The 25,023-nt window shown below is 47.4% G+C and overlaps 11 protein-coding genes across 11 annotated transcripts; 4 read left to right on the top strand and 7 right to left on the bottom strand.

Annotated features, from left to right (window-relative positions):
• EV420DRAFT_1560556 (uncharacterized protein) lies at nucleotides 1–1,111 on the bottom strand. The gene has a single exon (XM_060473817.1). The coding sequence runs from the start codon at nucleotides 954–956 to the stop codon at nucleotides 279–281; it is 678 nt and encodes a 225-aa protein (XP_060327685.1). The 5' UTR covers nucleotides 957–1,111; the 3' UTR covers nucleotides 1–278.
• A 315-nt stretch (nucleotides 1,112–1,426) lies between these two features.
• On the bottom strand, nucleotides 1,427–3,171 carry EV420DRAFT_713238 (uncharacterized protein). The gene is made up of 3 exons (XM_060483187.1): nucleotides 3,084–3,171; nucleotides 2,228–3,024; nucleotides 1,427–2,167 (listed from the first exon to the last, which is right to left on the bottom strand). The coding sequence occupies exons 2-3, from the start codon at nucleotides 2,825–2,827 to the stop codon at nucleotides 1,922–1,924; spliced, it is 846 nt and encodes a 281-aa protein (XP_060327684.1). The 5' UTR covers nucleotides 2,828–3,024; nucleotides 3,084–3,171; the 3' UTR covers nucleotides 1,427–1,921.
• On the bottom strand, nucleotides 3,172–5,103 carry EV420DRAFT_713204 (uncharacterized protein). Its single transcript, XM_060483186.1, has 3 exons — nucleotides 3,986–5,103; nucleotides 3,555–3,923; nucleotides 3,172–3,501 (listed from the first exon to the last, which is right to left on the bottom strand). The coding sequence occupies exons 1-3, from the start codon at nucleotides 4,860–4,862 to the stop codon at nucleotides 3,458–3,460; spliced, it is 1,290 nt and encodes a 429-aa protein (XP_060327683.1). The 5' UTR covers nucleotides 4,863–5,103; the 3' UTR covers nucleotides 3,172–3,457.
• Nucleotides 5,104–5,904: 801 nt separating this feature from the next.
• EV420DRAFT_713432 (uncharacterized protein) lies at nucleotides 5,905–6,780 on the bottom strand. Its single transcript, XM_060483188.1, has 2 exons — nucleotides 6,725–6,780; nucleotides 5,905–6,677 (listed from the first exon to the last, which is right to left on the bottom strand). Exon 2 carries the CDS (start codon nucleotides 6,671–6,673, stop codon nucleotides 5,990–5,992), a length of 684 nt encoding a protein of 227 aa, XP_060327682.1. The 5' UTR covers nucleotides 6,674–6,677; nucleotides 6,725–6,780; the 3' UTR covers nucleotides 5,905–5,989.
• Nucleotides 6,781–6,838: 58 nt separating this feature from the next.
• On the bottom strand, nucleotides 6,839–10,573 carry EV420DRAFT_1560505 (uncharacterized protein). Its single transcript, XM_060473816.1, has 10 exons — nucleotides 10,091–10,573; nucleotides 9,864–10,037; nucleotides 9,775–9,813; nucleotides 9,573–9,722; nucleotides 9,474–9,524; nucleotides 8,728–9,424; nucleotides 8,431–8,673; nucleotides 8,144–8,381; nucleotides 7,137–8,089; nucleotides 6,839–7,075 (listed from the first exon to the last, which is right to left on the bottom strand). Exons 1-10 carry the CDS (start codon nucleotides 10,265–10,267, stop codon nucleotides 6,975–6,977), a joined length of 2,823 nt encoding a protein of 940 aa, XP_060327681.1. The 5' UTR covers nucleotides 10,268–10,573; the 3' UTR covers nucleotides 6,839–6,974.
• Nucleotides 10,574–11,202: 629 nt separating this feature from the next.
• EV420DRAFT_1274174 (uncharacterized protein) lies at nucleotides 11,203–12,180 on the top strand (the record flags this gene model as incomplete). Its single annotated transcript, XM_060467817.1, has 7 exons — nucleotides 11,203–11,290; nucleotides 11,343–11,432; nucleotides 11,490–11,558; nucleotides 11,615–11,661; nucleotides 11,711–11,738; nucleotides 11,793–11,981; nucleotides 12,044–12,180. The coding sequence occupies 7 exons, from the start codon at nucleotides 11,203–11,205 to the stop codon at nucleotides 12,178–12,180; spliced, it is 648 nt and encodes a 215-aa protein (XP_060327680.1).
• A 1,851-nt stretch (nucleotides 12,181–14,031) lies between these two features.
• EV420DRAFT_712815 (uncharacterized protein) lies at nucleotides 14,032–14,967 on the bottom strand. The gene has a single exon (XM_060483184.1). The coding sequence runs from the start codon at nucleotides 14,792–14,794 to the stop codon at nucleotides 14,258–14,260; it is 537 nt and encodes a 178-aa protein (XP_060327679.1). The 5' UTR covers nucleotides 14,795–14,967; the 3' UTR covers nucleotides 14,032–14,257.
• Nucleotides 14,968–17,261: 2,294 nt separating this feature from the next.
• EV420DRAFT_712823 (uncharacterized protein) lies at nucleotides 17,262–18,953 on the bottom strand. Its single transcript, XM_060483185.1, has 5 exons — nucleotides 18,841–18,953; nucleotides 18,731–18,791; nucleotides 18,027–18,681; nucleotides 17,340–17,965; nucleotides 17,262–17,287 (listed from the first exon to the last, which is right to left on the bottom strand). Exons 2-4 carry the CDS (start codon nucleotides 18,764–18,766, stop codon nucleotides 17,553–17,555), a joined length of 1,104 nt encoding a protein of 367 aa, XP_060327678.1. The 5' UTR covers nucleotides 18,767–18,791; nucleotides 18,841–18,953; the 3' UTR covers nucleotides 17,262–17,287; nucleotides 17,340–17,552.
• Nucleotides 18,954–19,000: 47 nt separating this feature from the next.
• Nucleotides 19,001–20,211, top strand: EV420DRAFT_1560457 (uncharacterized protein). The gene is made up of 3 exons (XM_060473815.1): nucleotides 19,001–19,531; nucleotides 19,591–19,682; nucleotides 19,731–20,211. Exons 1-3 carry the CDS (start codon nucleotides 19,356–19,358, stop codon nucleotides 19,889–19,891), a joined length of 429 nt encoding a protein of 142 aa, XP_060327677.1. The 5' UTR covers nucleotides 19,001–19,355; the 3' UTR covers nucleotides 19,892–20,211.
• A 265-nt stretch (nucleotides 20,212–20,476) lies between these two features.
• On the top strand, nucleotides 20,477–22,332 carry EV420DRAFT_1337605 (pectin lyase fold/virulence factor). Its single transcript, XM_060468887.1, has 9 exons — nucleotides 20,477–20,514; nucleotides 20,573–21,080; nucleotides 21,134–21,180; nucleotides 21,237–21,395; nucleotides 21,447–21,532; nucleotides 21,587–21,771; nucleotides 21,828–21,924; nucleotides 21,979–22,094; nucleotides 22,146–22,332. Exons 2-9 carry the CDS (start codon nucleotides 20,849–20,851, stop codon nucleotides 22,265–22,267), a joined length of 1,044 nt encoding a protein of 347 aa, XP_060327676.1. The 5' UTR covers nucleotides 20,477–20,514; nucleotides 20,573–20,848; the 3' UTR covers nucleotides 22,268–22,332.
• A 642-nt stretch (nucleotides 22,333–22,974) lies between these two features.
• Nucleotides 22,975–24,862, top strand: EV420DRAFT_1750104 (uncharacterized protein; the record flags this gene model as incomplete). Its single annotated transcript, XM_060480314.1, has 6 exons — nucleotides 22,975–23,166; nucleotides 23,752–23,878; nucleotides 23,933–24,069; nucleotides 24,119–24,298; nucleotides 24,357–24,518; nucleotides 24,548–24,862. The coding sequence occupies exons 1-6, from the start codon at nucleotides 23,023–23,025 to the stop codon at nucleotides 24,860–24,862; spliced, it is 1,065 nt and encodes a 354-aa protein (XP_060327675.1). The 5' UTR covers nucleotides 22,975–23,022.
• Nucleotides 24,863–25,023: the final 161 nt, after the last annotated feature.

Genomic DNA, 25,023 nt, shown 5'->3' with positions numbered 1-25,023 from the left:
GGGGCTTTATGTCTCATGTACATGGGGCAAGCGCTATTCAGTGAGGGAACTATCCGGTCCATTGCAATAGGGCTGGCAGTCAGTGACGAAATCGTACCCGGTACTTGATGTGAAAATGAGTAATGTGGGCGACAATTGAATAACAGATCTAAGGATGGAACAGAATACAGATAGAGTATGCAGAAAGGAATGCGCACATTTAGTAGCCGGTGAACTATATACAAAATATGGTTCAGCATCAACCTCGATGGATATCATAATCAGAACCCCCAAACTTTTCAACTCTTTGTCTCCATGAGCATCCCGTGCTCCTGATCCCAAAATATGTTTTCCTTCTCCAGTTCATCCATTCCAGCCTGTTGTTCCAGATCGACATCCTCGTACCCCCACACTTCATCTCCCTCCTGATCAACAAAATAGTCGACATGATACTGCCTAAGTTCCGTGTAACAGATTTCGGATCTATGCATCTCCCTCCAAGCCCTGTACAAAGCCGCCAAACCCAGCACCCCGCCGAATAGTGCCACTTCCTTCAGGAAGATCGGGAACGTCAATTTCGCGATATCAACGACCCTCGCGATCGCACCCTCCAATATCGCAGACCCATCTGCTCTCTGCAGGATGGCGTCGTTGACGATGAGCATAATATTGAAGATGTTCGTTGGGAGACGTCGCGTGATGTAGGTCCCCGAAGGCTCCTCGTCATCACAGGACGGGAACATCCTCGCAAGCATATCCGCCAAATATGGTAGTATGTAGCCAAGAGCGAAGAGGGCGTAGAACATGTAAACCACCATCCCGCCTATCGCCAGTGAGGGTGACGTCGCCTGGATCTGCGTGTGGAGTCTGTCTTGGAAAGATGGAGGAAGGCAAGATGACGCATAGATGAGCTCGAGAACGTAAAGGTAGGCTCCTAGGGAGTACCAGAGGTATCCAAGAATATCGCACATGTTCATTTGATTCTTGCATCTAGCGGTGAACTAGCAGAGGGTCTTTTAAGAAGAGGAAAGCGCCTCATGTTGAAGCTGTAGAATGTATGGATGTAGTAAACGTGCTGTAGATACGACGCCTATGATCAGCCACAGCTGTAGAAAGTTATTTATGTACTCGCCTATACAGCAAACAGATTATACCTTAAGTCATCAGAGACGCTCGCATCTACCTCGCACCAAGATGGAAAGGTCAAAACACCGCCTCCATCAAAAAGCTGTTTTTACTACGGGTACCGCAAAAGTTCATGTCTGTGGGAAGATCACGCAGATCTCTCATCCATCTATGCCCAAACTGAACTAGTCCACACATTCAGATATGAAATCAGCTAAACAACAGTACCGCAAACTCACTTCTCCGTTCCTTCATTCAGACAGTCCCTCTCACCGTGAACTTGGGTATCTGCACTTCCATTCATTCTCAGTAGGTGGATAAGAAGCATCGCAACTCAATGGATCCCCATACGAGTCAAAAAGTACATCAAACGCCCGCCCAGTTGCAAAGGGCACATCGCCATCGCACCTAGGTAGCACGTTCGCTATAAGTATCTGTATTAACTCGATACGGCATCCGAGAATACCAGAGAGAGACCGGTGTTGATATCAATGGAGAGGACTGCCTCTGTCGAACAAAGTGAGAAAGACATGAGAGTCAAGGAGTGTGGTGGCGGTACGGATCAGCGAAAGAACTTGCACAGCCACTGATCGCTGGGGTGCGGCTATGCATTTCGACAACTTCGATTTGCCCAATATAAGCGTACTGTAGTAATGTACAAAAGACCATTGTCTCCTTATCGCAGGCGTGTGCGCGTATATCAATGAATCATAACCACTACCACACGTTCTCAATGCATTGCACGCTGGTTCTTCTGCTCCTAATGACATATCTGATATGGTCCTGAACGCGACAACAGTATGACAAGTTACAACCTTCATACTTTCACTACGGCAGTCCACCTGAGGGTCACCGTATGGTAGACTAACGGAGCGACAGGACGGACAATCCCTGGTCTATTGGTCCAAGCGTTTTTTTCCCTATCATACCAAGCACGATTTCCTTCAAAAGTAGACGTTCCCGTCCATTGATCATGAATAAGGGAACGTCCCTCGGTGCTCAGCACGCGCCCATCCCAAAGGTCTATCTTCCAGCTGCGAATCCTCTGAGCTATAGCAAGCATCTGGGTGACCACGGCAATCAGCCAACTCAGTGTAAGTAATACAGATATCTCACAACAAACCTGGTCCTTATCCCTCTCAATCGTCTCCAGCTCAATCTCCAATTCTTCCAGGCGCTTCACCAACCTAATCTTATCTGTCCACGCCACCCTCAACACCAACAAGTGATTATTCTCCCAATACCACCAATCCGAATGTCTGATCGTAATCTTCAGCTTCCTGGGACGCATTTCGGGGATCGTACAACTCAGGGGGAAGGTCGCCTCGAGCCAATACAGCTGTGCAAAAAAGTGCACCCGATCTACAGTATCCTGTTGCTTCTCGTTCATCTTGCAGAAATATCTGCCTGGCTCCGCGCTCGACCCCGGTGGACCGTGGTAGCACCAAAACACATGTTCGTTCTCGATAACGGGCAAGAGGTAGGTCTCGTCGTAGATGCGACGACAGGTGAGGAGGAGCGCTGTGTCTATGCGCCGGTCGTGTTCATACCCCGGACGAAAGTAGTAGGTATTTCCAGGGTAGTATCCCCTAGCTCTGTCGGGGTAACCACGTAGAGCAAGCCGGAAGATGATGTTACGGATTTCGGGAGGGGTTTTGGAGAACAGGGGGGAAGCGGCTTGGGGGTCTGGTGTTGCTTGGGTTCTTTGGAGTAAATGACGCATGATAACAAAAGGTCAAGCCCGAAAGGGTCATGGACCAGTCGCGTCTTATATAGAGGCAAGTGATTAGATATCGCAGTCATGAGATTTGAGAAGCTATCAATTATACGCGAGCTTCGGGCGTTATGATAGGTGATGTCATTTTGTTCAACATACGTAGAACGCATCAAAACAAATGCGTACATATGGTTGCCGCCGAACTATATGCAAAATACGGTCCAGTCTCAACTTAAATTAGGTCATAAACGAACGAACGTACTGAAAGTTTTTAAACCTTAACTCTTGATCTCTCCGAGTCCCCCAGATTCCAGAACCCCAAAGTGTGTTCTTCTCATTCGATCCAGTCTGCTGTTCTTGCTGGTCTAAGCCCCGATCATACTAGTCTTCTTCATCTTCCTTAGACCTCTGTTGAAAGCTGTGAATATGCTGTAACGTGTGATGTCCGTGACCTTTCGCAGCTGCAGAAAGTTATTCACTTCATCGTCTAAACAGCAGACAGGCGATGCCTCAGCGTCCATAGAAAAATTTTCAACTGATCTTCCTTGCATCGATAGTAAATGGACAAAACATTGCCTTCGTCAAAGTGCCGTTTACTACGGGTACGTCAGAAGTTATCTCAGATCTGTGGGAAGATCACGCGAGATCTCTTATCCATCTATGCCCAAACGTATACCGCACTATCCCGAGCCATCAGATATGAAAGAACGAAGTAACAGCACCGTGAACTCACCTCTCCGCTCCTTGACCCAGAGAATCCCTCTCGCCATCAACTTGGGCATCTGCGCTTCCACACGTTCCAGCAGATCATCTTCGATAGACGGATAACCACCACAAAACCGCTCTCCGCATCTATCGTGGGGACGATGAAGCATTATAACGATCCTGGTCAATGAATCCGCACGCGAGTCAAAAAGCGAGTCAAATTCCTGCCAATTTACGGCCAGGAACACGTCGTCGTCCCACCCGGGTCCCACGTCCACCATCAGTGTCTGTACTGAACTCGAAAAGGGGATATCATGGAAATGATGCGGTTTCTCCAGGGAGGTGCATACGACGTGCACGGACCGTAGGTTGGTGTTGGAGTCGACGGAGAGTGATTCTGTTGGGGGAGATTAAAAACCATCAGAACAAAGTATATGATCTTCAAGTTAGAATGCTTACTAGATGGGGAACTCACTAAGCCAAGGGTGAGATGCTCCAAGGAGCTTCCAATAGTATCCAAGAGACTCTGCAGGGCGTCCACAGCGTCATTACCAGCCACGCTCTCAGTCGCTACTGATAATTCACGAACTTGAGTGAGATCGATGCGGCTAGGATGGGCCTTGGACAGCACATAAACCTCGTGAACATGCATAGCATGACCAGCGAAACCAAGGGATCTCAGCTGGAAGAGGAACGGGATACTTGCGGGAATGGCGGGAATGTTCACATTTTTAGAGCTATAACGCATGCTGTTGCTGGTGAATGAAAGATGTTTCACGGTCCTTGCTTTCGAAAGGATGGCAACGAGGTTTGCTGGTGTGTTGAAATCTATCCCGACTAGATCTAGCTGGGTTAGCGTCGGTCGCGATAGCGTCTCTTCCACTGCATCCTGAAGTTTCTGAGACAGTTGGGCCCACTTCACTGGAGGATGGAACGTAAGACTGAGGTGATTCAGCTTCGAGAGCTTGGAGGGCGAGAGGATGGAAGGGAGGTAGATGTCCATATAGATGCGCTCAGTGAGCAGACTTCTTCCGTACCCGCCATGAAGTTCAAGCACCTTTACAAGAGCCGCAACCCATGGCGCTTCCTCGAGAAGCTGTAAGAAGTTCTCGCAAGAGTACAGCCTTCCGTGGATATCATAGCCTTGAGGTCCGAGATTAATGATGTCGTTGTGCACAAGAACCACTTCTGAGAAGAGGTGCACCCGGCAAGAGGGTAGAAATAAGCGACAAGCCAGGGCACAGGATCGGAGGGTAGGAATGTCGTCGTAGTTATAATCTATGATCTGGTCGAGAACTTCGGGTGGCAACGATAAAGGATTGGGATTTGTAGCCATTATTAAGTGCTGAAGAACTTTTCAAAACTTTGCTCCGAAGAATCCGGGAGATATTCTACCTTGAACGTAATGGATCGCCTGCAGATGGTCACGAAGCTCACGAACACGCTGTGGTGGTTCGGGTTCAAAGGGATAAATAAATTGGTTCGGCAGTCGGACCGGACAAACGGGATCAATCTTATTTAATCTGGAAACCGGGTTCTCATTTATCGATGGTATGCGTACCATAGGTTTATCGATAACGAATAGTACTCGGTAGATAGATGTCTGGTGGCTGTACTTCATGCTAATCATTATCTCTGCATAAATACTGTTGCGAACCCGTTTAAAAACAACCAGATATCGATTATCAAAGGCTAGTACGCACTTACTCCTTCCCAGCTATATCTCCCTCATTGAGAATCCTTCTGCCTGGGATGATATAGATAGCGTCAACAGTTTCAAGTTAGACACCTTGAAGATCTCTGTCCCATTTTCCTCCAAATATTTGGCGAACTGCAAAGGTAAGGACTTAACAACATATATCATGACACCCTGGCACAGACACTTACCTCTGCGCTCTTTCAATTGCAGGATCCCTCGTGCTCGAAGCATAGGCATCTGTGAAGCTATTTGCTCAAGCATATCGCCATGAGGGATTTCACTTCCACTGCACGCGTACGGCCTACAATTCGCATGCGTCGCATGGAATATTATCTCTACCCTCGACAGCGATGAGAACCGCGTGGGTTCATTCAGAAACAAGTCCAGTTCCTCCCAGTCTCCTGCCTGAAAAATGTCGCTGTTCCATCGGGGAGCCAGGTCCCAAGCCAAAGACCTTAAACTCTTGTGGATCGGGACCATTTCAGTATCAACCCGGTGGCTAACAATGTGTATTGAGCGGAGATTTGCATTCTTGCTTACATCCATCGGTCCTGTGAATTAGGTCTAAACATGATGACACTTGAAGCTGGTAGGGTTTTTTCAATCCACGTACTGGAGTAGAACCTGAACCCGAATCTAAGATGTTCGAGGGAGTCGCCGATAACATCGAGAAGCCTTTGAAGAGCATCCAAGGACTCCTGGTCCTCGAAGAGACTGTCAGAAGATATTGACAACTCGCGAACGCGTGTGAGATCAAAGCAAGGTCAGAGAAATGTGTTAACATGGGTTGGATGTAACGGCCTCCCTGAGACGGTGAGTGACTCAAGACAAATTTGAGGCGTGGGCGCAATGATAGAATTTTGAAGATCCCAAACATTCGTAGTAGTAATATTGACGTAGGAAAGATGTCTTAGCGACTTCGCCTCCCGGATAACTTGAATGAATTCAGCATGATCTTCGAAGGAGAGGAAGTCGACATCCAGCTGGGTGAGAAGAGGAAGCGTCTTGATAAGTGCTGCTCGAAGACTCTCGTTGAATGCTTTCCATGACTGGTGTGGTACATTGCTGAGAACCAGGTGACGAAGGTGTGTAAGCGAGTATAAAATGGATGGCAGAATAGCGTAATGAGGGTCTTCTAAGAGACGGGTACCTTCGTACCAATTATGAAGGACGAGTGTTTTGACAAGGCTAGAAATCCACGGAGCCTCCGATAGGAGAGAGAAAAAATCCTTGCACGTATAAAGTCTTCCCGTTATGTCCGGTGCGAAATCTAGGACGGGATCGAGGACGTATTCATGTACAAGTACAACTTCAGAGAAAAGATGTACTCTGCACGAGGGTAGAAGTGAGTGAGACGCAAGGGAGGCAGCTTGGAGGGTAGGGACATCATCGTAATAATTGTAGTCGATGATCTGATCAATGATCTCTTGAGGCAATACTGAGGACATTCGACTGTAAAGTGGAATTAAGAGAATGTATTAAGGAAAGAAGTAACTAACCTTGGATAATTTGACAATGAAGTGGCTCAAGACGTTACTTGACTGTTCTGTTTAAGCTGACAACACAGCCACGATTCCGGAACAGTCTTATATATATCGTCGTCTGTCTTGGGAAACTAAGATAAGCTTGCACAAATCACAGTTCATTTGGATCGTCAACTCATAAATTCACGTTTCAAATAACATTAATAAGATACGTAGTATACCAAAACCAAAAAAAAAAAGACGCCTATATGGCACTAATTGTCCACTAGTACAAGGACTCTGTATCGGCGAGAGGAATAGGACAAGCGGTGTGATAATCGGGACAGCCTCCGCTCCAATTATGTGTCATAGCCGTCTTTGCAGATGCTGAGTCAAAGAATAAACGTTAATTTAAAAGATATCTCGCGCTAGATGAAGAGTGACATACCAGCATTCCTTGTCCACAGATTACCCGTGATACTCGTTACCGCCATCGAACACGCTTTAGATACATCCGCACTACCATTTTCCCCAACTCGTTTCAAAATGGTAATCCCACCTGCACTGACAATCTCCTTCCTTATTGCAGACCCTCCCACATCACCCAAAAAGCTCACTGCCAAAGCCATCTGCATATGGATCTGCGGGTAGGGCTCGTCGGCGACCGTTCTCAGGGCGGCCAATAGCGCATCGACAACTCCGGCGTCTACGAGCGCCTTACGTGTCCCGCCTCCCCATTCGGCACAACTAAACCGCTGAATAGCAAAAGCGAACGAACCCAACGGCTCGACAACCTCCGGGGGTAATACGCTTGGTAAGCGGGAAAGGCCCCGCGCGACATCGGCATCTAAGAGCACCTTAGCCATGTCGGCGCTGTTTGGCCGCATCATGCAGCCTACTGCGCGCGCAGCCCACATAAGGACCGACGGGTCATTCGACGACGCCAAGTGGAATGAAACTATAGATACACATCCCTGTTTATATAGGGCCTTCGAAAGCTTGATGGAACGAGCAATTCGAGCGACTGCATAAAGTCCCGCGCAGATGTCATCGGGAGCGACGGTGTTCGTGGTCGAAACCTGTCGAAGATAGGCAGCAATTTCCGGTATAATACCGAGATCGCTGAGTACATCGGCTATGGAGTCGTTATAAATGAGGATGCCAATACACCACGCTGACATACGGGCACAGGCGAGGTTCCCATGCAAAGTCTTTTCAAGAATAGCGCTGACGAGATTCTGTTTGATGAGACCAGTGGCAACATCAGCATTCCGGCATATACGGTTGAGACACCATAGAGCAAGGGTAATGACGGGATCCGAAGTTGAGGATTTGACTATTTCGATCAAGGTTCTAGTGGTGTTGGTCCGATAAATTGTGTTAGCAGTTATGGTGTCGTGACTGGATGAATGGTCTGAATGAGAAGCGAAGAAACAAACAAACAGTACGACGTACGCGACGAGACCAAGTGTTGTCAAGACTACCTCTAGACCGTCTGGCTCCGCTGCTCGAATCTTCAACAGATGTATCAACACCGGAACAGCCCCGGCTGTAACCAGCTTCTGTGCTCCTTTGTCGCATTGCGTAGCGACGTACTGAATCCTGGAAAGACAGTTGTCGATAAAGGCCCGTCTACGAGTGGTTTGCACTTCCGCCTGCAGTGCGCCAACTAGAAGAATGGCGTTTGGCGGGTCTACGGGACGTGTCTTAGCAATAGGCATCATCTGGAGACAAACACATACGTGACAAGCTGGATGACGACCCCGTGCCAGAAAGTCCTTCGCTCTCGGCAGACAAACCCGACCGACGATCCCATGCGGTCGCAATAGGTTGGTGTGTTATTGCACCCATCCCACGACGTTTCGCTTCCCATAGTGACGGGGATTCGCTGCGAACCACATGCTCGTCTACTTCGGCAAAGGCAGACAATTGTGGAGTATAGGATCTCGCTAAAGTACTAGTGGGATCCCAGTGTCGTGAGTAGTCTAAACAACGGGAGGTTGAAGTTTTGACTCCTCCATCGGAAGAGCGCCACGTACCCGAACTATTGGAGAGTGAGTTGACCCGAAACGGTTCTGCATGCGGTTTTGGTCTAGACGCGGGAGATAAAATAACAAGTGATGAGCGCGTACTGGAAACTGGACTGATAGGTGGTAGTTCATCCACGGGGTGGGATCTTGGAGTGGACAAGGAGGAGGCATCTGTACTACTCGTTGCAGAAAAGATCTGCGAAGACAAAGGTGAATAATTCGACAAAGGTGACAAAGGAGAGGCTGGTGACGCTGTCGGAGGTTTCTCGTAAGCTGGTGGTCCAGATCTGAACGAGCGCGTCGAAGCCACAGTGGAACTCCGGCCCAAGCTAGTCGAGCGAGCAGATAATTGGCCAAACTCGGCCGTCAGAGACGCCAACACTGGATCCGGCGCGTTTGGCTGGGTCTTCAAGGAAAGAGACCTTCCCCTACCAGCGGCAGGCATGGTTTTGGCATTGAGAGCTGACACTTCTTGGGAAGCGTCTGTACCGTGACTTCTCCATAATCGCACAACGATGTCGAAACTTGGCCGCATGCGAGGCTCCTTTTGCCAGCACTCTTCAATGATGTCCCAGAAATAGTTATTGAGCCCAACGCGTGCGTCGCGTGTTGGATCTGGGCGGTCAGGTCGAGCATCTTCCGCCACAACCAGCTGATATATCTGCTTCTCGGAGAGTACGCCCCACGGTTGGGAGAGACTATATAACTGACAATGTCTGTGAGCCACGGCAATAATATAACTGTATTGGATGCACCTCGTATGCACTCATTGCGAACGAAAACACGTCCGAAGGTCGCGATACGGTCTGAAATTTACTATTAGATCACATAACAGACAAAAAATCTTTACTCACTCCCTTCCACGCTTCCGGACTGAAATATCGATGCGCTTCTTTGTTTCTGCTTGGTTGGATTTCGACCATAGCCCAGTCGGAAACGCACGCCTCTCCGTTATCCTTGATGAGAATATTGGTCGGCTTGAGACCTCCATGAATGATATCACACTATGAAAGATACAAAATGAGGCATTTGCGGACCGTAAGCGACGCCACGTACCGAATGCAGATATTGCATGCCCAGGGCAGTTTCGAGGATCTGACATATCGTAAATAAAGGGCATTCTAGAAGACAGAAACAGAAAATACAATTTTTCCACGATCAACATTGGGGTTTCTTGTCAAGTATTGCCGACTATTCCCGTTGACATGGCATTGCATAACGAGATAGAGGGAGTCTTCCTCGGTGGAGGATACACGATAAACCTCGCAGATATTGGCGTGGTTTAAACTTCTCCACGAATGAGCGCGTTCGAAGAAGATCTGCAATGAAGATGGTTATTCATATCTCAAGGTATAGAGGAGATAATACGCACGTCAGACGAAGCTTCTGAACTGAGGACCTTGACTGCAACCACATTTTTGTTGAGACTTCCTTGAAAAACGCTGCCATTTCGCCCGCCCCCCAAACGCAAGTCCTTGTCATACGTGAGCTCTTCTCCATCAACCATACCGACGCCAAGTGCAGAAGGGGAAGGAGAGGGAGATTCCATGCCAGGTGCAGGCGGGGGGGCAATGGCGGAAGACGAAAGTCGAGTGCAAGGTAATAAACAAGATAGTACTAATAGTAATACATCTTAACATGTTTGCGTGCTAAGTCGATAGCCCGGGGATAACGAACTACTTAGACCAGTTCGTTGGAAATAAAATTAGTTCGGCACCAGGTCCGTTCAGATCTGGCCTGCTGCGCTGATAGAGACTTCGAGGGGGAATTTCGGTGACACCTTGCATTGTCGGTCCAAGCTGTTGCTATGCCGCTGTAACATCACAAAGATAGACGTGATGAGTTTTTTTTGAAGTCGGACAGGTCCCTGCATCACACAACCAAACATCACGCTTTCTTAACGGCGATCAAGGTGATTGCCGGCGGTCTCCTTTTCTTTTCCAACGGCGACTGTGTAACAATCCAGAGGGTCAGAAAAGATCCATCTTCCTCGACGTTTTCACTCGGGACAGCTGGGCTTGGAATCTCTCAGCTTTTTTTAGAACACATCTTTCCTTCACCCGCCCGAATGAAGTTAATTTTGAAATTTGCTTGGCAATCTGTTCAATGTCCCAGCCGACCTTTCACCGTTATGTTCTGATGGTCCTAGAAAGTCCACTTATCGGTCTATAAGTGGAGCTATTCAACAATGACTCTGCGAACTGGTTCTCGTTTCCAAACTGGGATCCCGCACTTATCTTCCGAACTGCCAGATACCTCGGCGCCTAGGACGAATCAGATTTGCTTCCATTTCTTCTGCGTCCATCTCCGACGCGCACTCAAAAGTGCTTGTCGAGACTTGGATTTCTCTCTAGCCTTTCCTCCATGCCTACGACCGAGACGCAGACTCAGCACGATTATAATACCAGCGAGGTTCCATATACTAAAGGGCGACCTCTCTACGCCCGAAACTCGTGGTTTGGACGCTTCAGACCAAGGCCCCAGATGCAGCCAATAAACGTACCAGGTGGTGCTGCTTATCGCACCATCAGTGGAATCCTAGGATACAAGGAGCCGCTGAGTCTTTTATTATGTACGTCGCACGCATCTAAGCAAGCAATGTTCGCCTGAACGACATCCCCTAGATTTCCTGTTTGGAGGTGCCCTTCTTGGCTATTGCTTGTTCCATGCCCCGATGATGAATTCCAAGACGATGGAAAGACTGACAGTCCCAGGTGGGCGTGTTCTTGATTTGACCTTCCGTGTATTGTATTCTATAACTGAGCATCCAGGTGAATGGTTTTGGTTCAGTAAGAACGGGTTCAAGATCGCATATCCGATGCACATCTACCTTTCCATCAGTAAGCCCGATTCAACGCATGGTGTGACTTGAAGGTGACTAGCTAATGAATTATAGTTGGTGGAATGTTCGTCCTTCTTCAGTTCCTTCCCGCCATCCGACGCGTAAGTCTCCCGTTGATCGCATTCCTAAAATGAACTGACTCCATCGTAGAGGGCGGTATTATTCCATCGCATAAATGGTGAAGCTGCCGCTCATCTTTCGTTTTATCGATATCCTAACCTCATCCCTTCAGGATACTTTTCTATCCTCTGTCTGATTCCAGCCAACGTTTGCGGTTCAATTGTTGGGTATAGATCATTCGGAGGAGAGATCAATGCACAGTCTGCCTACTACACATTGGGAATAGCTATCATCAGCTGTTTCTGTGCTGGCCTCTTTAATGTCAAAAGCAATACTCGAGAACACCGCCGATGGATGATTCGTACGTGATCCTGGTCTTCGAATCGCACGCTTGATGTTTTAACACTCAATTGAAAATATCAGGTGGTGTCGTCATTTTTAGCTGTGCAATCACCACTCGCATTATAGTGGTAATCGCGCGTCTCATTGTGACCGACATCGGTACCTACCATGCGGCACGTATCATGTTTCTTTCATCTCAAGTTCGTGGACCCCGTTAACCTGGGCTCTGTTGATTCTTTCAGGTCTTCCGTTGTGACGAGCTTCTGTCCGTCCTAACGGATCTTTCGCAGGTCTCGCAACGATATCCATCCTGCGTCGCTGACGGGGTGGATATCTCAAAGACCTACGTTGCCGTTACCGCTGATGCAAAAGGTGACTCCTTAGGATTTGGTTCGTCCATCCGTGTAACGCAAGGCATGGCGCTATGGTTTGCGATCTTAATGCATGTTGCGATGGGCGAATTATATGTACGCCCTCCCTTCCTGCCGCATACAAAATAATGATTCATCCTTTCTATAGCTTCACTTGACCAAGGATGCGAATTACGTCCGCCGAGAGTTCGTCCTTGAACCTAGGCTGGATTCAACCATGGATCTCAGTTACTTCCCTCAATAGTTCCACCCTGTAGTGCGTAGTCCTATACTTATCTTGCTATGTTGATGCCAATCCGACTCGACCCTATCTGTACATATATAACTTATCTTCTTCTCCATGGCGAATAGAATGGGGCTCGTTGCCACCATTCTCGATGAATTAAAGGTTTATGACATCGCATACGTTTGTAGGTACTGGTTTCATCCGTTTCATTCTCGTTACCATCTATAGTTACGGAACAATTGGAATTGATGAGAGTTGATGGCAAATCATACCTGTACAACATGTGCTATCGGTTAATGAAATTATTGTAATCCGAAGAAAGCGATGCAGTAATGTTTCAAATGATTCGCTTCAAGTTCAGTTGCCGGGTCATTTAGGCTACAAGCATAGTAGCCATGGTTGAAAACGGGCATGAAGGTGAATTTACGACGGAGTTCTATCTCCGTTTTATCATTTACGCGCAATGGACATGTTCCTTGAACAACGTTCACCTATATCGCTACGAATATGAGACAAATGAAGTGATTAGAAGCCTGAAGAGAACCTGTACCACTTTCCCACTCATTGCGGCATTCGAGGCATGTTTGAAGATCTACTCACGCAGAGGCTGCACACGCCGACAGCCGGTCAGAATTTCAAGTTAGAAACATAGACAATTTTCTCGGTGCTCTTAGGCATCCAGATCTTATACTTAGACGAAAGCTAAAGAGAAAGTGGGGAAGAGAAGGGGACCCTGCCAAAAATCGGCTAGAACATATGTTCAGTAGTTATTTATGTCGTTGAGATGTCTGCCCACCGTGCCGGTTTGAAGATTGTTATCACAAGGTACAGACTAATACGAATTATGGAACGGGGGGCACTGGCGGTATGTTCAACGCTAATAAAGGTGCGGATAATTCTTGATTTGACCAATAATTCTCAGTAACGGTGACATAGACGATGCTATCGGACTGCCAATGGTTGAGTAACCCAGCGGTGTACGCCGAGTGGTCGAGGTTTCAAGAGCTGATAGGACGACTGACGATTATCACAAGTGTTGAGTCAAGGTCGTTTTCGTGACCCCAGTAGGCATCGCCACTATCCCCAGAGGGAGAATTTGTTGCACTTCTCGAGAGACGGAAAGTCTAAAAGAGGTAGACGATCCCTCGATAGTGCCGATTGCGTCGATAGATGGGATGTTCAGATGCAGGATGAACCTGTGTTTCTGGGCAGCTAATCCCCCGTTGTACACTCGCAAGCATGACATACAAGATATGAAGTCTACTAATGAATTGCACAATCAGTAAAAAAGCATTCAGCAATAAGCAGAGATTTCGCGGTTATGATCTCTCCCCCTTTCTTGGCCTAGTTCCTGGGCGATTTTGACTGCCGATTTTGTTCCAGACGTGGACATTATAAACGAGGCGACACATGACCGTGCCCTGGTATGGTCCCCCGATAGCTCCGCAGGCACTTCCGGACTTTGTAACTCGTTGGACGCGATCGCGGCAGACCGCCGTATCTCCCGCCCAAATGCGTCCCATTTATTAGTTGACCGTCTGGAAAGGTCAGGTCAGACCGTTCACCAAGGACTGAAAAGACATAGTCCAAACCAAATTTTACGTGTGCCATTACGAGCAATGCTCGGATTTAAACACCTTGCAACCTAAAATGTAGTAGGCACTATTATGATAACGTCATTCCCTGGGGTAACCAATTTTACTCACCTCCTACTTCCAAATACGTATCCATGGAACTGAACGCATACTTCTTGAGCTCTCTCTCCAAAAGCCACGCATCGTCACAAGTGACGAATCCGCAGTCATGCAACACCCACAGAGCATCCAAAAACCACTTTCTCGTGCTCATTTCCACTGGATTTATGTTCATGTCGACTGTAGAGAATGTCGTGATGAGCTCCTGCACTACATCCTTGAAGCAGCCCAACCCAGATAAATCCCCTAGTCGAACAATCGCGACTATCTCCGGCCAAGCATTAACATCCTTGTTCGGCTCCATCTCAAATGCCCACCTCTCCAGAGAGCCCGTAGAGCCCTGCGCGGGATAGTTGACGACGTGAAAGAGCGCACCCGACTTGCCGATGGGCATCACTGCGCTGTCTGGCACGAAAAAGGACCAATCCCATGAAGTATAGTCGCCCCGAAATGTGAGAACCGCGTAGAGGACACCGGCCTCGAGCTCAGGGACATTGACAGTCTGTTCCTCTTGCAGTTCTTCTACGAAGCCGTGTTCCATGGGTGAAGGGGATGGTGAAGGTGGGTGTCGAAGGGAAAAGGTAGCGCCCCTATTTATGGCAATGAAGTCATGCAAAAAAACACGGACCTAGACGTGTGTATCTTCTGATCATCACTTAGAAATCTTCTTCGCTTCTACGACATATAGAATTCTGTAGATGATTCTAGAATTGAATAGCGTCATTGAGCAGCCTGAAAGTGCACAATTTTAAAGGATATTCGCCCTCAATTTCTGCTTGAGAAAAGAACTAGGAGCTATTTGGAAGATGGAAGGGGGTATAAACAGGATGAGAAAAACCTATACTTCTCCCTCGTCTACGAGTTTCAAATTTCAGCCCTCAAAGATGTCATAGTCCAGAACCTATAAGTAGGGTTGAAGATCCGGATCTTGCAAATCGACGTCGAGTAAAAGCAGCGAATGCGATACCTCCGACTAGCCAAAGATAGCTCGTGATATGTAACGCTCGCGATTGTAAAAATTGCACCAGCGCAATGCATGCGACGGAAATTCCTTGAAGCGCCTGATGCCCGGATAGAAATTCAGCTGTGATAGGCCCATGTTCTGGACCAATAAGTACCCCAGAAGTCCTAACAAAGGGCATAAAATTCAGTAACAACTATCAAAGATCGACATCACTTAGGCTTCACCTGCAAAACTTGCAACTACGAGGGGACAAAACGGAGCACTGGACAAGGGTGATAATCAAATAAATGACGGCGCGGAACCGACTTGGTTAAATGGAAGTAAAATTAGCGACGAATATACGAGACACGCACAAGTCATGCATCTTGATGCGTCATAGGCAACGATGGCGAAGAGAAGGTGTAAATTAGACATTGTATGCATCACGGATCACGGGAGAGATATGGTCCGGTGCACCAATTGCCTGACAAACGAGCTTCATTCTGCCTCAGCTCGAAACAAGCATGACTGAACGAGACTCCTTCGGGTGTCAAGAAACGAAAAGTTTGACCAGGAAATCTGTCCGTTTTGAAGTGGGATGGAAATAAAGCGACATATACTTACACTCCGCTGCATATCACTTTCTAGTTACGACAGATTAAATAACTTTGGGCGAGGAAACAGACGCTTAAATTGCTTACAACCCGAGAAGTCATTGAGCCTCAGAAGTACGGATCATGGTTCGATCAGCGGTGCTGATGTTTCGAGAAGTAAAAACAACACGACGAGTTGAAGAGTAAAACGACCTCACCTATCTGTCACTGGCGAAAAACGAATATGAAAGTGAACTTGAATTCTGAGCCGTACCAAGACCCCGTTAAATCCAAGCGGAGCTCCCAACTTGACGTTACACGTTAAAAAAAAGGTTGATGCAGTAAAAATAAAAATGGGGGCCATATCATTGATCAGTCATGGATAACGGACTTGCCTATGACATCCTGATGTAAATATTTGAGTCGGATCCAGCCCCCTTCAGCGCATTCAATCTCCCTATGACTCTGAACGAACAAAAGGCCGTCATTTGATCGGGATATGATGCTGCTCGGGATGGGGACCCCTGGACCAGACGGAGCGCGCAGCCTGGTCCCTTTGATACTCAGACTGCCACTTCGTAGACAGGTCTGCAGTATAGCATGTCGGAAGTCTAACAAGTAGGTCTTTCAATATGAAACGTACGAAAGTCGGTGTCTCCACGTACAGTAGTAGTGCGACGACCACGTACCATCCTTCTCGGACAACGGTTCGAGGTTCCTTTTCGAGCGAATATGTATTTCCGTTACAAAAAGAGGCCTTAATTTGCGAGAATCTGGTCCTTCGATGATCGCTTTCGCGTCGCTGAAGTACCAATCAATTCTTGACCTGACAAACGTCGACTGGTGAAACAGTGTAGGCACACAGAAGACAAGAAGTTACTACTCACGGAGAAGCAGATCGACTTCACTTAAGCCTAAGCATCTTCCTCTCCTCCGGGCGGCATACTTCAGAGATCCGCACCCCATTCTTGAATCCGAACTTAGGCTCTAACTTCTAACACTCGCGGGTGCGGCAGTCGGTTCCAGCGGCGGTGTAAAGAGGTAGGAATCAGAAGCACCTCCAAAAAACCGCCCGGTTCCGCTGCACTTGACCGCATGATTGAGAAGATCGATGTGGTACTAAAAAACTGTAGTTTGTAGTAGATAGCGGGGAGGAATCAAGTGGTAGAAAGGGTCGAAGAATACGGCGGTTGCCGCCAAAAGTGACGCCGGATCGATTGATCCGACAACTCATGCCTAGCTTGCCCGAACGTGCTCACTTAGCGGTGGGCTTGGCGAGCCTAGGACCTGGTTCAGAGCGGTTCAATAAACAGGAGCATCGAGCCGGGCAGTCAAGGGATAGATGACGCCGCAGCAATAGATGCAACTTTCATTTTAGCGTCATCGACCCATCAAGTTTGACTACTAATGGGTGACGTACCCTTGTCAGTGTGGCAAGAGACTGTTGACTTTCGATTCCCACTTTATGACTCATCTGACGACGAATAGAGGCTGACATCTGCAGAAAAGAGATTCATTAAGTGTTAGAAAACAAGTAATTGAACATATACCAAATATCGCGCGACATAATGGCTACAAACTCGAGTAGGGTTAGGATTGGATTACTAGGAGATCTCACTTTACGGTGCAAAAGGCGGAGTTTGACGTTGCAGATTGGAGGCATTACGGACGCCAAGCTTAGCGAAGAGGGTACGCAAGATACCCGGGTCTTCGACATGCGAAACGAAGCATTCAGATTATCCCAATACAGAACAAGGTCAATATCAATCTTCGTCGTCTGTGCAAACCATGAGAATGCCTCTTTCCTGCGCCAGCGGAAACCTGTGATTGGTCAAGGTCTGAGCATAGAGAAGCCCTTCTTCGGTAGTTTCCTCGCCCGATATCTTGATCGTCAGCTGGTGCAACCGCGAAAGATTGGGGCGGCTTAAAACGACGTCCAGCTGCATCCACAATAACCACATTTCGTCTACTTCCTGGAGCTCACTATCTTCCCAGCATTTAAGCTTTAGCTCGAGAGACTGGAGCGACGAAACTTCGTCCATGGAAGAAAGCGAAATGATCAGCCATCTCAATAGGCACAAGTCAATCCTCGCCAGATCGTCTTTATACCATATTTCCATGGACAACGTTTCTAAGCCCGTTAAAGCAAGCGTAGGAGGATCGGGCCAATGACGTACTATCGACGGTGGATTCTCGTTAGCGTTCACTAAACCAAATCAAGCAAGAAGCGTATATACCATCCCACTGAACCTCCAACAGTCGCAGATGCTTCAGCGAGCCTGCAGCACGTGTAAGTTCGGATAGAACACGCAAATCCTTCTCTGCGGGTTTGTCCACTTCTAGGTACTGCAGGGCGTCGATGTATACCGACCGCAGTCCCGCATGAAAGAAGGACGGAAGTAAATGCAGATTCCCGTCGACTACGAGGTTCATCCTCTCAAGGGCTGGTCCGCGTTGTGTAGGTGACGGACTGAAGGGTGGTCCCTCTTTGTCGTAGTAGAAACCATCCAAGGAGAACTGCTTGAGTCCCAAAAGTTGGAAATCGTGAGCGTGAAGATCGCATATTTTTGCAAGTTTGATGAATTGTATCTTCAACGAAGTCAGATTGATCATCAACGGGAGTACAGGGGCGAGGATTGAATGAACGGTGGTTCCGAGAATTCTTGTGTCTGTGACGTATGATAGTAAGTTTGGAGAAGCTTTAGTCATGTCAACGAAGCGCGTAGCAGTATTGCTCCTGCGTCGAATATCAATGGTGTGAAAGAGGTGCATCCGCGTCCGAGGGTAGAATAGGCGGCAGACTGATGAGCAGGAAATGAGAGCGCGATTGTCATTCCACAGATAATCAACTATTTCATCAATGATCTCCGGTGGGATATATGGTATAGAAACCTAAATATTAACTAAAGAAGTCAACGACCATAGATTTTAAGTAACTTACGGAGCACTGTTGATTGGAAGCATCTGTTCGTGACATATTTTGCAGGATTAGATAGGCCCTACTATCAGAAATTATTATAATCGAACTATTACATCTGTTGAAAGTCTTACTTGCGAAAGCTGAGCGCTATGATGAAGGAAAGTGAGGATCAAATGGTGGTCAGAAAATAGTTGCCGCGGCCCGGAGTTGCCAAGGCCTTTGTCGGTGATTGCCGTGTTCGGTCTGGACCACGGATTGGGACCAAAATTTAAATTTCTTACCTTGCCTCAAGTGCTATCGATATCAGCACAGATCACAGGACGGAAGCTCGAATTTTCGACAGTCATTGCACATCGAGTGCCATGAAGGAAAGAGACGAGGAGGATCGCTATATGCCACTGATGACGATACTACCACCCAAGAAAGTGTCACTTACCATGGTCATCCTGGTGCTCAGCCTCTGTGACAACCCTTACCCGATGGTCCTTGTAAATTTCAACGTGTCTGCAGCCTTTGTCTTTCTTTGTCTTGGCAAAACATGAGTTCTTATCCCGGGAAGACAACAGCCTATTGTTCTTCTAGATATATATATATCATGTTTCGAAGACATCTCTAGATCTGTCCCCCTTCTTTTCCACTATCAGCCATGTCCGCCACTTACTCGTCTTCGTTGAAGAGGCTGCTACTCCTCTTCGTCCTGACTTCAGGCTTCAAACGCAACGAATCTCAAGCATCCGCTGCCCCCGTCGGGGATATCCCCGTTTCTCTTGCAGGTACTACTACTACTGTCTACCATGCCGATGATGGTCGGTGCTACGAAGAGTGATTAAGTTTCGTTTCCTCTCCGATTAGTGAATGAGTAGATCTGATTATTCGACCAGGTCTATCTCAGGCTCCGAAGTGACTTGTCCCGTACGTTTGCGACCTCTGCCAGTGTCTGAACAAATTCCCGTCACTCCTGTCGTGATATTTGGTGAGCATTGTCTGACCTCGGAGAGTTTTTCAGCTGACAATCAGCAAGGCCTGATGTTCTCTATCTGTCTCGCGATGAACTACTTCATCAAAACAAACCAACAACAAAACGACCAGAAGGACACGACTTCTACTGAACTGCCACCACCTGAATATTGTGCATCGTTACCAGAGGCTCAAAACGCTGACGAACGACGAGAGCCGTCGTAATCAGTCCTTTCGCTGCCTGTGGAACCCAGGACCGACTCCGACGAGTACTTCTTTGCAACAGTTCCCTGAAAGTAACTTTGATGCGATTGGGTGCCTTCCTCTCTTCTATAGTGATTTGTGAAATATGCGAATTCCAAGTGTTGTTCTTTCTTTGGGCCATAAGCTGTGAGGGTGGATGTCTGTAGGAAAAGCTGGAACTCAAGGTGATGACTTTTAACGCGACTCAAAGAGGATTTCTGCAGACCCTGTGACTATAACATCTTGACGATATGAGAATTCAAGACCAGAACTGAAGCCACAAGCACTGCTATGACACGTCCGAGCATACGATTGTGATTTAACCCACAGCAGGGTTATCAGGAACTGCCAAATTTCACCTTTGAGCAGATTAAGTCAGTTGCTTATTTCGCTCCATCAGCTGAGAGACAATAATGCGCATCATAGTTCTGTAGACTGCTCGGCAGCTGCAATAAAAGCGTGGACCGTAATATTGACAAAGGCCCAAAGTGCCCACCGTGGGTATCTACGGAAGTTTCAAGGCCGAAGTAGCAGTTGACGCTGACATAATCTTTTTTTTTTTTTGAAATGATCGCTCCAGTATGCAGATCATAGCGAGGAAAAAGGTCTGTAAAAATCCGGAATAATGCAGGTTCATTTGGACTGAATCTCTCGTCTTCTCAGCCAATTTTTATCCATTACATAAGTGATTGGAACAACTCGAAATCGATTCACATCCGGACCGTCAACTTTTCTCTGAGGCCCAGCCTAGCACCCATACATTGCTACGCGAAAGGTTTCAATGCTACATGCGCCTGCTCTGTCCGGTTGGACCTCGGACGGAATCTTCTGAAGTGGCAAAATCTCCGCGCCTGGATGGTCTCACAATAGTCGTGATCAAGGTAAAAGTCGCTGCTATAACTATTTAAGGATGGCGTAATGCCATTGTAGGCGACAGAAATGGCTTTCCTTCCCCTCCGAGCCTTGACATTCTTCTCTCTTCTTGTTCTTTTTGCTACCAGCCTGGTGAATGCGACACCCGCTGTGAAGCGGGATAGCCGTACATCTGCGCTCAGCGGAGCTGTCGTTGTGAGAGGCAGTGGAACAAAGTCCGGAGAATACAGCACGGTGCAAGCAGCTGTCAACTCGCTCCCTAACGATGGGACTGCTAAAGTTATCTTCATTTATGCGGGTAAGTCGAGCTTCCTCGTCAAACTGATATCGGGACTGAGAGTGTCCCGCTAGGTACTTACTCTGAACAAGTATACATCGATCGGAAAGGCAAGACGACAGTATGTACACTTTTTAAGCTGACACGCGGCAAGTGATACTGATATCCAGCGCACAGATCATGGGCCAGACTTCCGATACCAGCAGTTACACCGGCAACACTGTTACGATCACTCATTCGAGCTCTCTTGGCACTGCAGGCACCGATGATTTGACCGGGACCCTACGCGTACACAAAGACGACTTTGCACTATACAACGTCAATGTGAAAAACACGGTATGCCTGTGACTGGTGCATGAGAATATTTTTTGATCATATGTCCTCTAGTTTGGTCAAGCCAGTAGCAACGGCCAGGCGTTGGCCTTGAGTGCATATGGATCGAATCAAGGCTACTATGGTGTGGGCTTCTATAGGTAAAGGATTCTCGTACCTCGTCCCAGGGTACGTATCTGACCAATTGCAAACAGCTATCAAGACACAGTGCTAGCTGAAACGGGTAACCAATTCTATGGCTCGTGTTACATCGAGGGAGCTGTCGACTATATTTTCGGTCAATACGCACGAGCGTACTTCCACAAGAACATGATTGCTTCCGTAGGCGCCGGAGCAATTACCGCCAGCGGACGCACATCGTCGTCTGGAGCAAGTTTGTGTAAGTCATTTATAGAATCCATCCGTTTCACGTCTTGATTTCGCTGTTGGTCTTAGTTGTCATCAACAAAGCAACCATCACCACTAGCAGCTCGGCGAAGACGTCCCTCCAAGGGAAGGTGTACCTTGGGCGTCCATGGGGAAACTATGCTCGGTACGGCAACTGAGGTTCTACTAGCAGTCATCGTTATTGAAAAAAATCTAACAGGGTCGCTTACACATCCTGTTCGCTCGGGAATCTGATCAACAGAGCTGGTTGGGAACAGTGGTCCAGCAGTTCACCCAATACCGATCATGTTACCTTTGCTGAATACGAAAGCATTGGTATGTCGACCGTTACGTCTTGAAGATGCTTTACTTACAAGCTTACCCTAGGGGCTGGCGCCTCCGGTACTCGCGCATCATTTTCTACGAAACTATCTTCGACCAGTGGCTACACTATATCAGATGTTTTGGGCAGTAACTATGCCGACTGGGTGGATAGTAACTACCTGTAGCTTCTGGAATAATATTAGTACGATGTATGGTATGCATGTCGTGTCATCTATTCGTGAGAGTCGATCGTATACTGGTACTTGTCGCTCAAGGCGCGCTTATCATTGCCAAGCTCCAATTATGTCTCCAGTATTTGGTACGGATTCTTGCATTGGAAGGAAGTCGAGTCACTGTGCTGCCTCTTCGAGAAATCTTGAGAGGGAGAAATTTGTTTGGAACAGTCCGAGTCACTTGAATATCATCATTATGTATCTGCCTTAAAACTGATCATGAGTCGTAGATTTGATGGGTTCTCCTGAAAAATAGACAAAGAATTGCAAGCTCTACGAGCGCTGAAGAGATGACGAAGTTTTGTAGTTTAACTTCCACTTCCCTTCGGGGAAACACTCTGGCTCATAAACCCAAACTGAAGTATCGCGGTCACGTGCATTACAGTCAAATTGTGGTTGAGAAAAATAGAGCAATATTGGCGATTGTCTTGCAATTTGGGGTCTATCCTATGTACATTAATGATCAGTATCAACACAACAAGTTCGGTAAGTGCAAACATCAAAAAAGAAAACTTCATCAATTAACTCCAACGACCCTACGCAATCACAATCACGTGATGGTAGATCTTACTAAGTTCCTCTCATCGCTCCAATTACAATTGCACCACATTTTGATCCAGTCTAAGACTAGTACTAGAATAAAAACACCACTGCCTCATCCTCGGCTCTTGGCCACCGGTGATAGTTAACCTCAGTTAACTATCACAATGTCCGCTCTTACTGAAGACAAGATTACTACCGCTCGTGTCCGCCTTTTCAACTACAATCCCATAGACGACACAGACAAAACTACGTTGATACTTAGTGCTCTACTTCTACATTGTTATGGATATTGGGTATCCACTAATTCGGTGCATGAGTCAACACATGCCCGTACTCGGCCTTCTCGGCCCTAGTAGTGACTCGCTCGTACTTTCTCTTATTTTCTCTTACTTTCTCTATTCTTCTTACTAATACTAGAATATTATGGAGCATTGTAGAATAATAATGACTCGAACCTGTCCTTAGCATATAAACTTGTAGATAACATTGTATTAAAAAAGCTTTCACCAATCTACTACTTTAAGGACACCTTCACTGCGTGAACCCTCAGTTACGCCTAGCGCTTGCTGAACAACTCGTTGGATACGCCTAGCGCTTTCTGACACCAACCCGAAGGTTACGCTTAGCGCTTGCCTTCACCCTCGGCCCGTAATAGCTTCGCGCTTACAGGCTTTCTATATCAGTAATTGCTCCGCGCTTACCGGCCACTTCCCTCAGTAATTGCTTCGCGCTTACTGATTTCCTTTATTTCGCAAACCGGACCACTCAGGTCTCCTCACGAACCCTCGCCGGAATCCATTATATTCCCTAACGACGTACATCATTCCTAATTACTCTTACCTCACTTCGATCACCACTCCTCGCCTCGTGCTCGCATCTCCGGATTTCGGCAGATCCATAACATACATGCACCCTCCGAAGGTGGTCAAGAGAACGTAGCTACAGATATCTTATCTGCCGTTAATGATGCCGCAATAAAGGCACTTGCAAATCTGTATCTGTGTGGGTTGTTGGCTCCAAGTAAGTGAGTCTCACACTTCGCATTCGTGTATTGTGTGCTTACCTTGTGATGAGTACGAGCTGGCGGAGGGGAGAATTCTATTATAGGGGAGCACCCTTCGAGATCGTCATTCGAGGGGAACGTAGAAGAAATCTCGGGGTTGATTAAGATTGACGTAGCAGAACGGGACCAGTCCGTCTTGAAAGGAATCGTACGTCTTAGCTCACGAAGTTATGACACTTCTGGCAATTCCTGAATAGGTGCTCACACGCGACAATAACCGGTGCATTCTGACGAAAACCCTTGATGTTGAAGTGGTGTGTGATTTGGAGAGCAGCGGGGTGGTTGTATCTGAAGAAGATCATCGAAAGTCCGGGTGCACCATTGCTGCCCATATCCTTCCCTTTTCTTTGGCTCCAAATTTGGTGAAGTTTGCTGATGTGAGTACTTCTGTCGTTAATGTGCACAATCACTCTCGTTACTTAATAGTGACAATAGATTCAGCGATCATCCAAAGTATTTGCACTCATCGAATGGTTTAGCGGCTTCAAGATAGTTGATCGACTTCACGGTATCGACATCAATCGCATCGACAACGTTGTGACACTCACTCTGGGTGCTCATGGACTTTTCGGTGCCCTCCGCATCTGGCTAGAAGCTGTGCAGGCGTGTGATATCCTGGCATTTAGATATTGGCTCACCTGACAGTCAACCAGGGCCGTCCTCATGTCTATATCCTGAAGAATCCGTGGGGAATCGACTCCGGGGCTTTAGTAGATGGAGCAGAAGTCACTCTGACTACGATCGATCCTCGCTTGCCCGTGGCCAACCCCGATTTTCTTGCTATTCATGCAGCCTGTGTAAAAATATATCATGCCAGTGGCATGAGTGAAGTTATCGATCAAGTTTTGCATGACAAGCGGGAGGTCAAGGAGCTTTCAGAGGATGGGTTAGGGCCTTCATTTAGGGTTCTTGAATACTCTCTGGTTCTATTTGCTTCTTAATTAGTAGATGTCTGTTGGCTGAACTGAAGAAATTTCTTGTGCTAGTCTGATGTCAGTGGAATTCCTCCCTCACTGCCGCCAATGGTGAAAGGAAACAAAAGTGAATCTTGAGAATCGACTCACTTGGAATTCGGACGTGAAAGCGAAAGCGAAACAGCACG

The sequence above is a fragment of the Desarmillaria tabescens genome, assembly GCF_030435595.1.
Source record: "Desarmillaria tabescens strain CCBAS 213 chromosome Unknown EV420scaffold_33, whole genome shotgun sequence".
NCBI lineage: Eukaryota > Fungi > Basidiomycota > Agaricomycetes > Agaricales > Physalacriaceae > Desarmillaria > Desarmillaria tabescens.
Note: the sequence above shows the minus strand (reverse complement) of the source record. Positions and strands in the feature narration are given on the sequence as shown.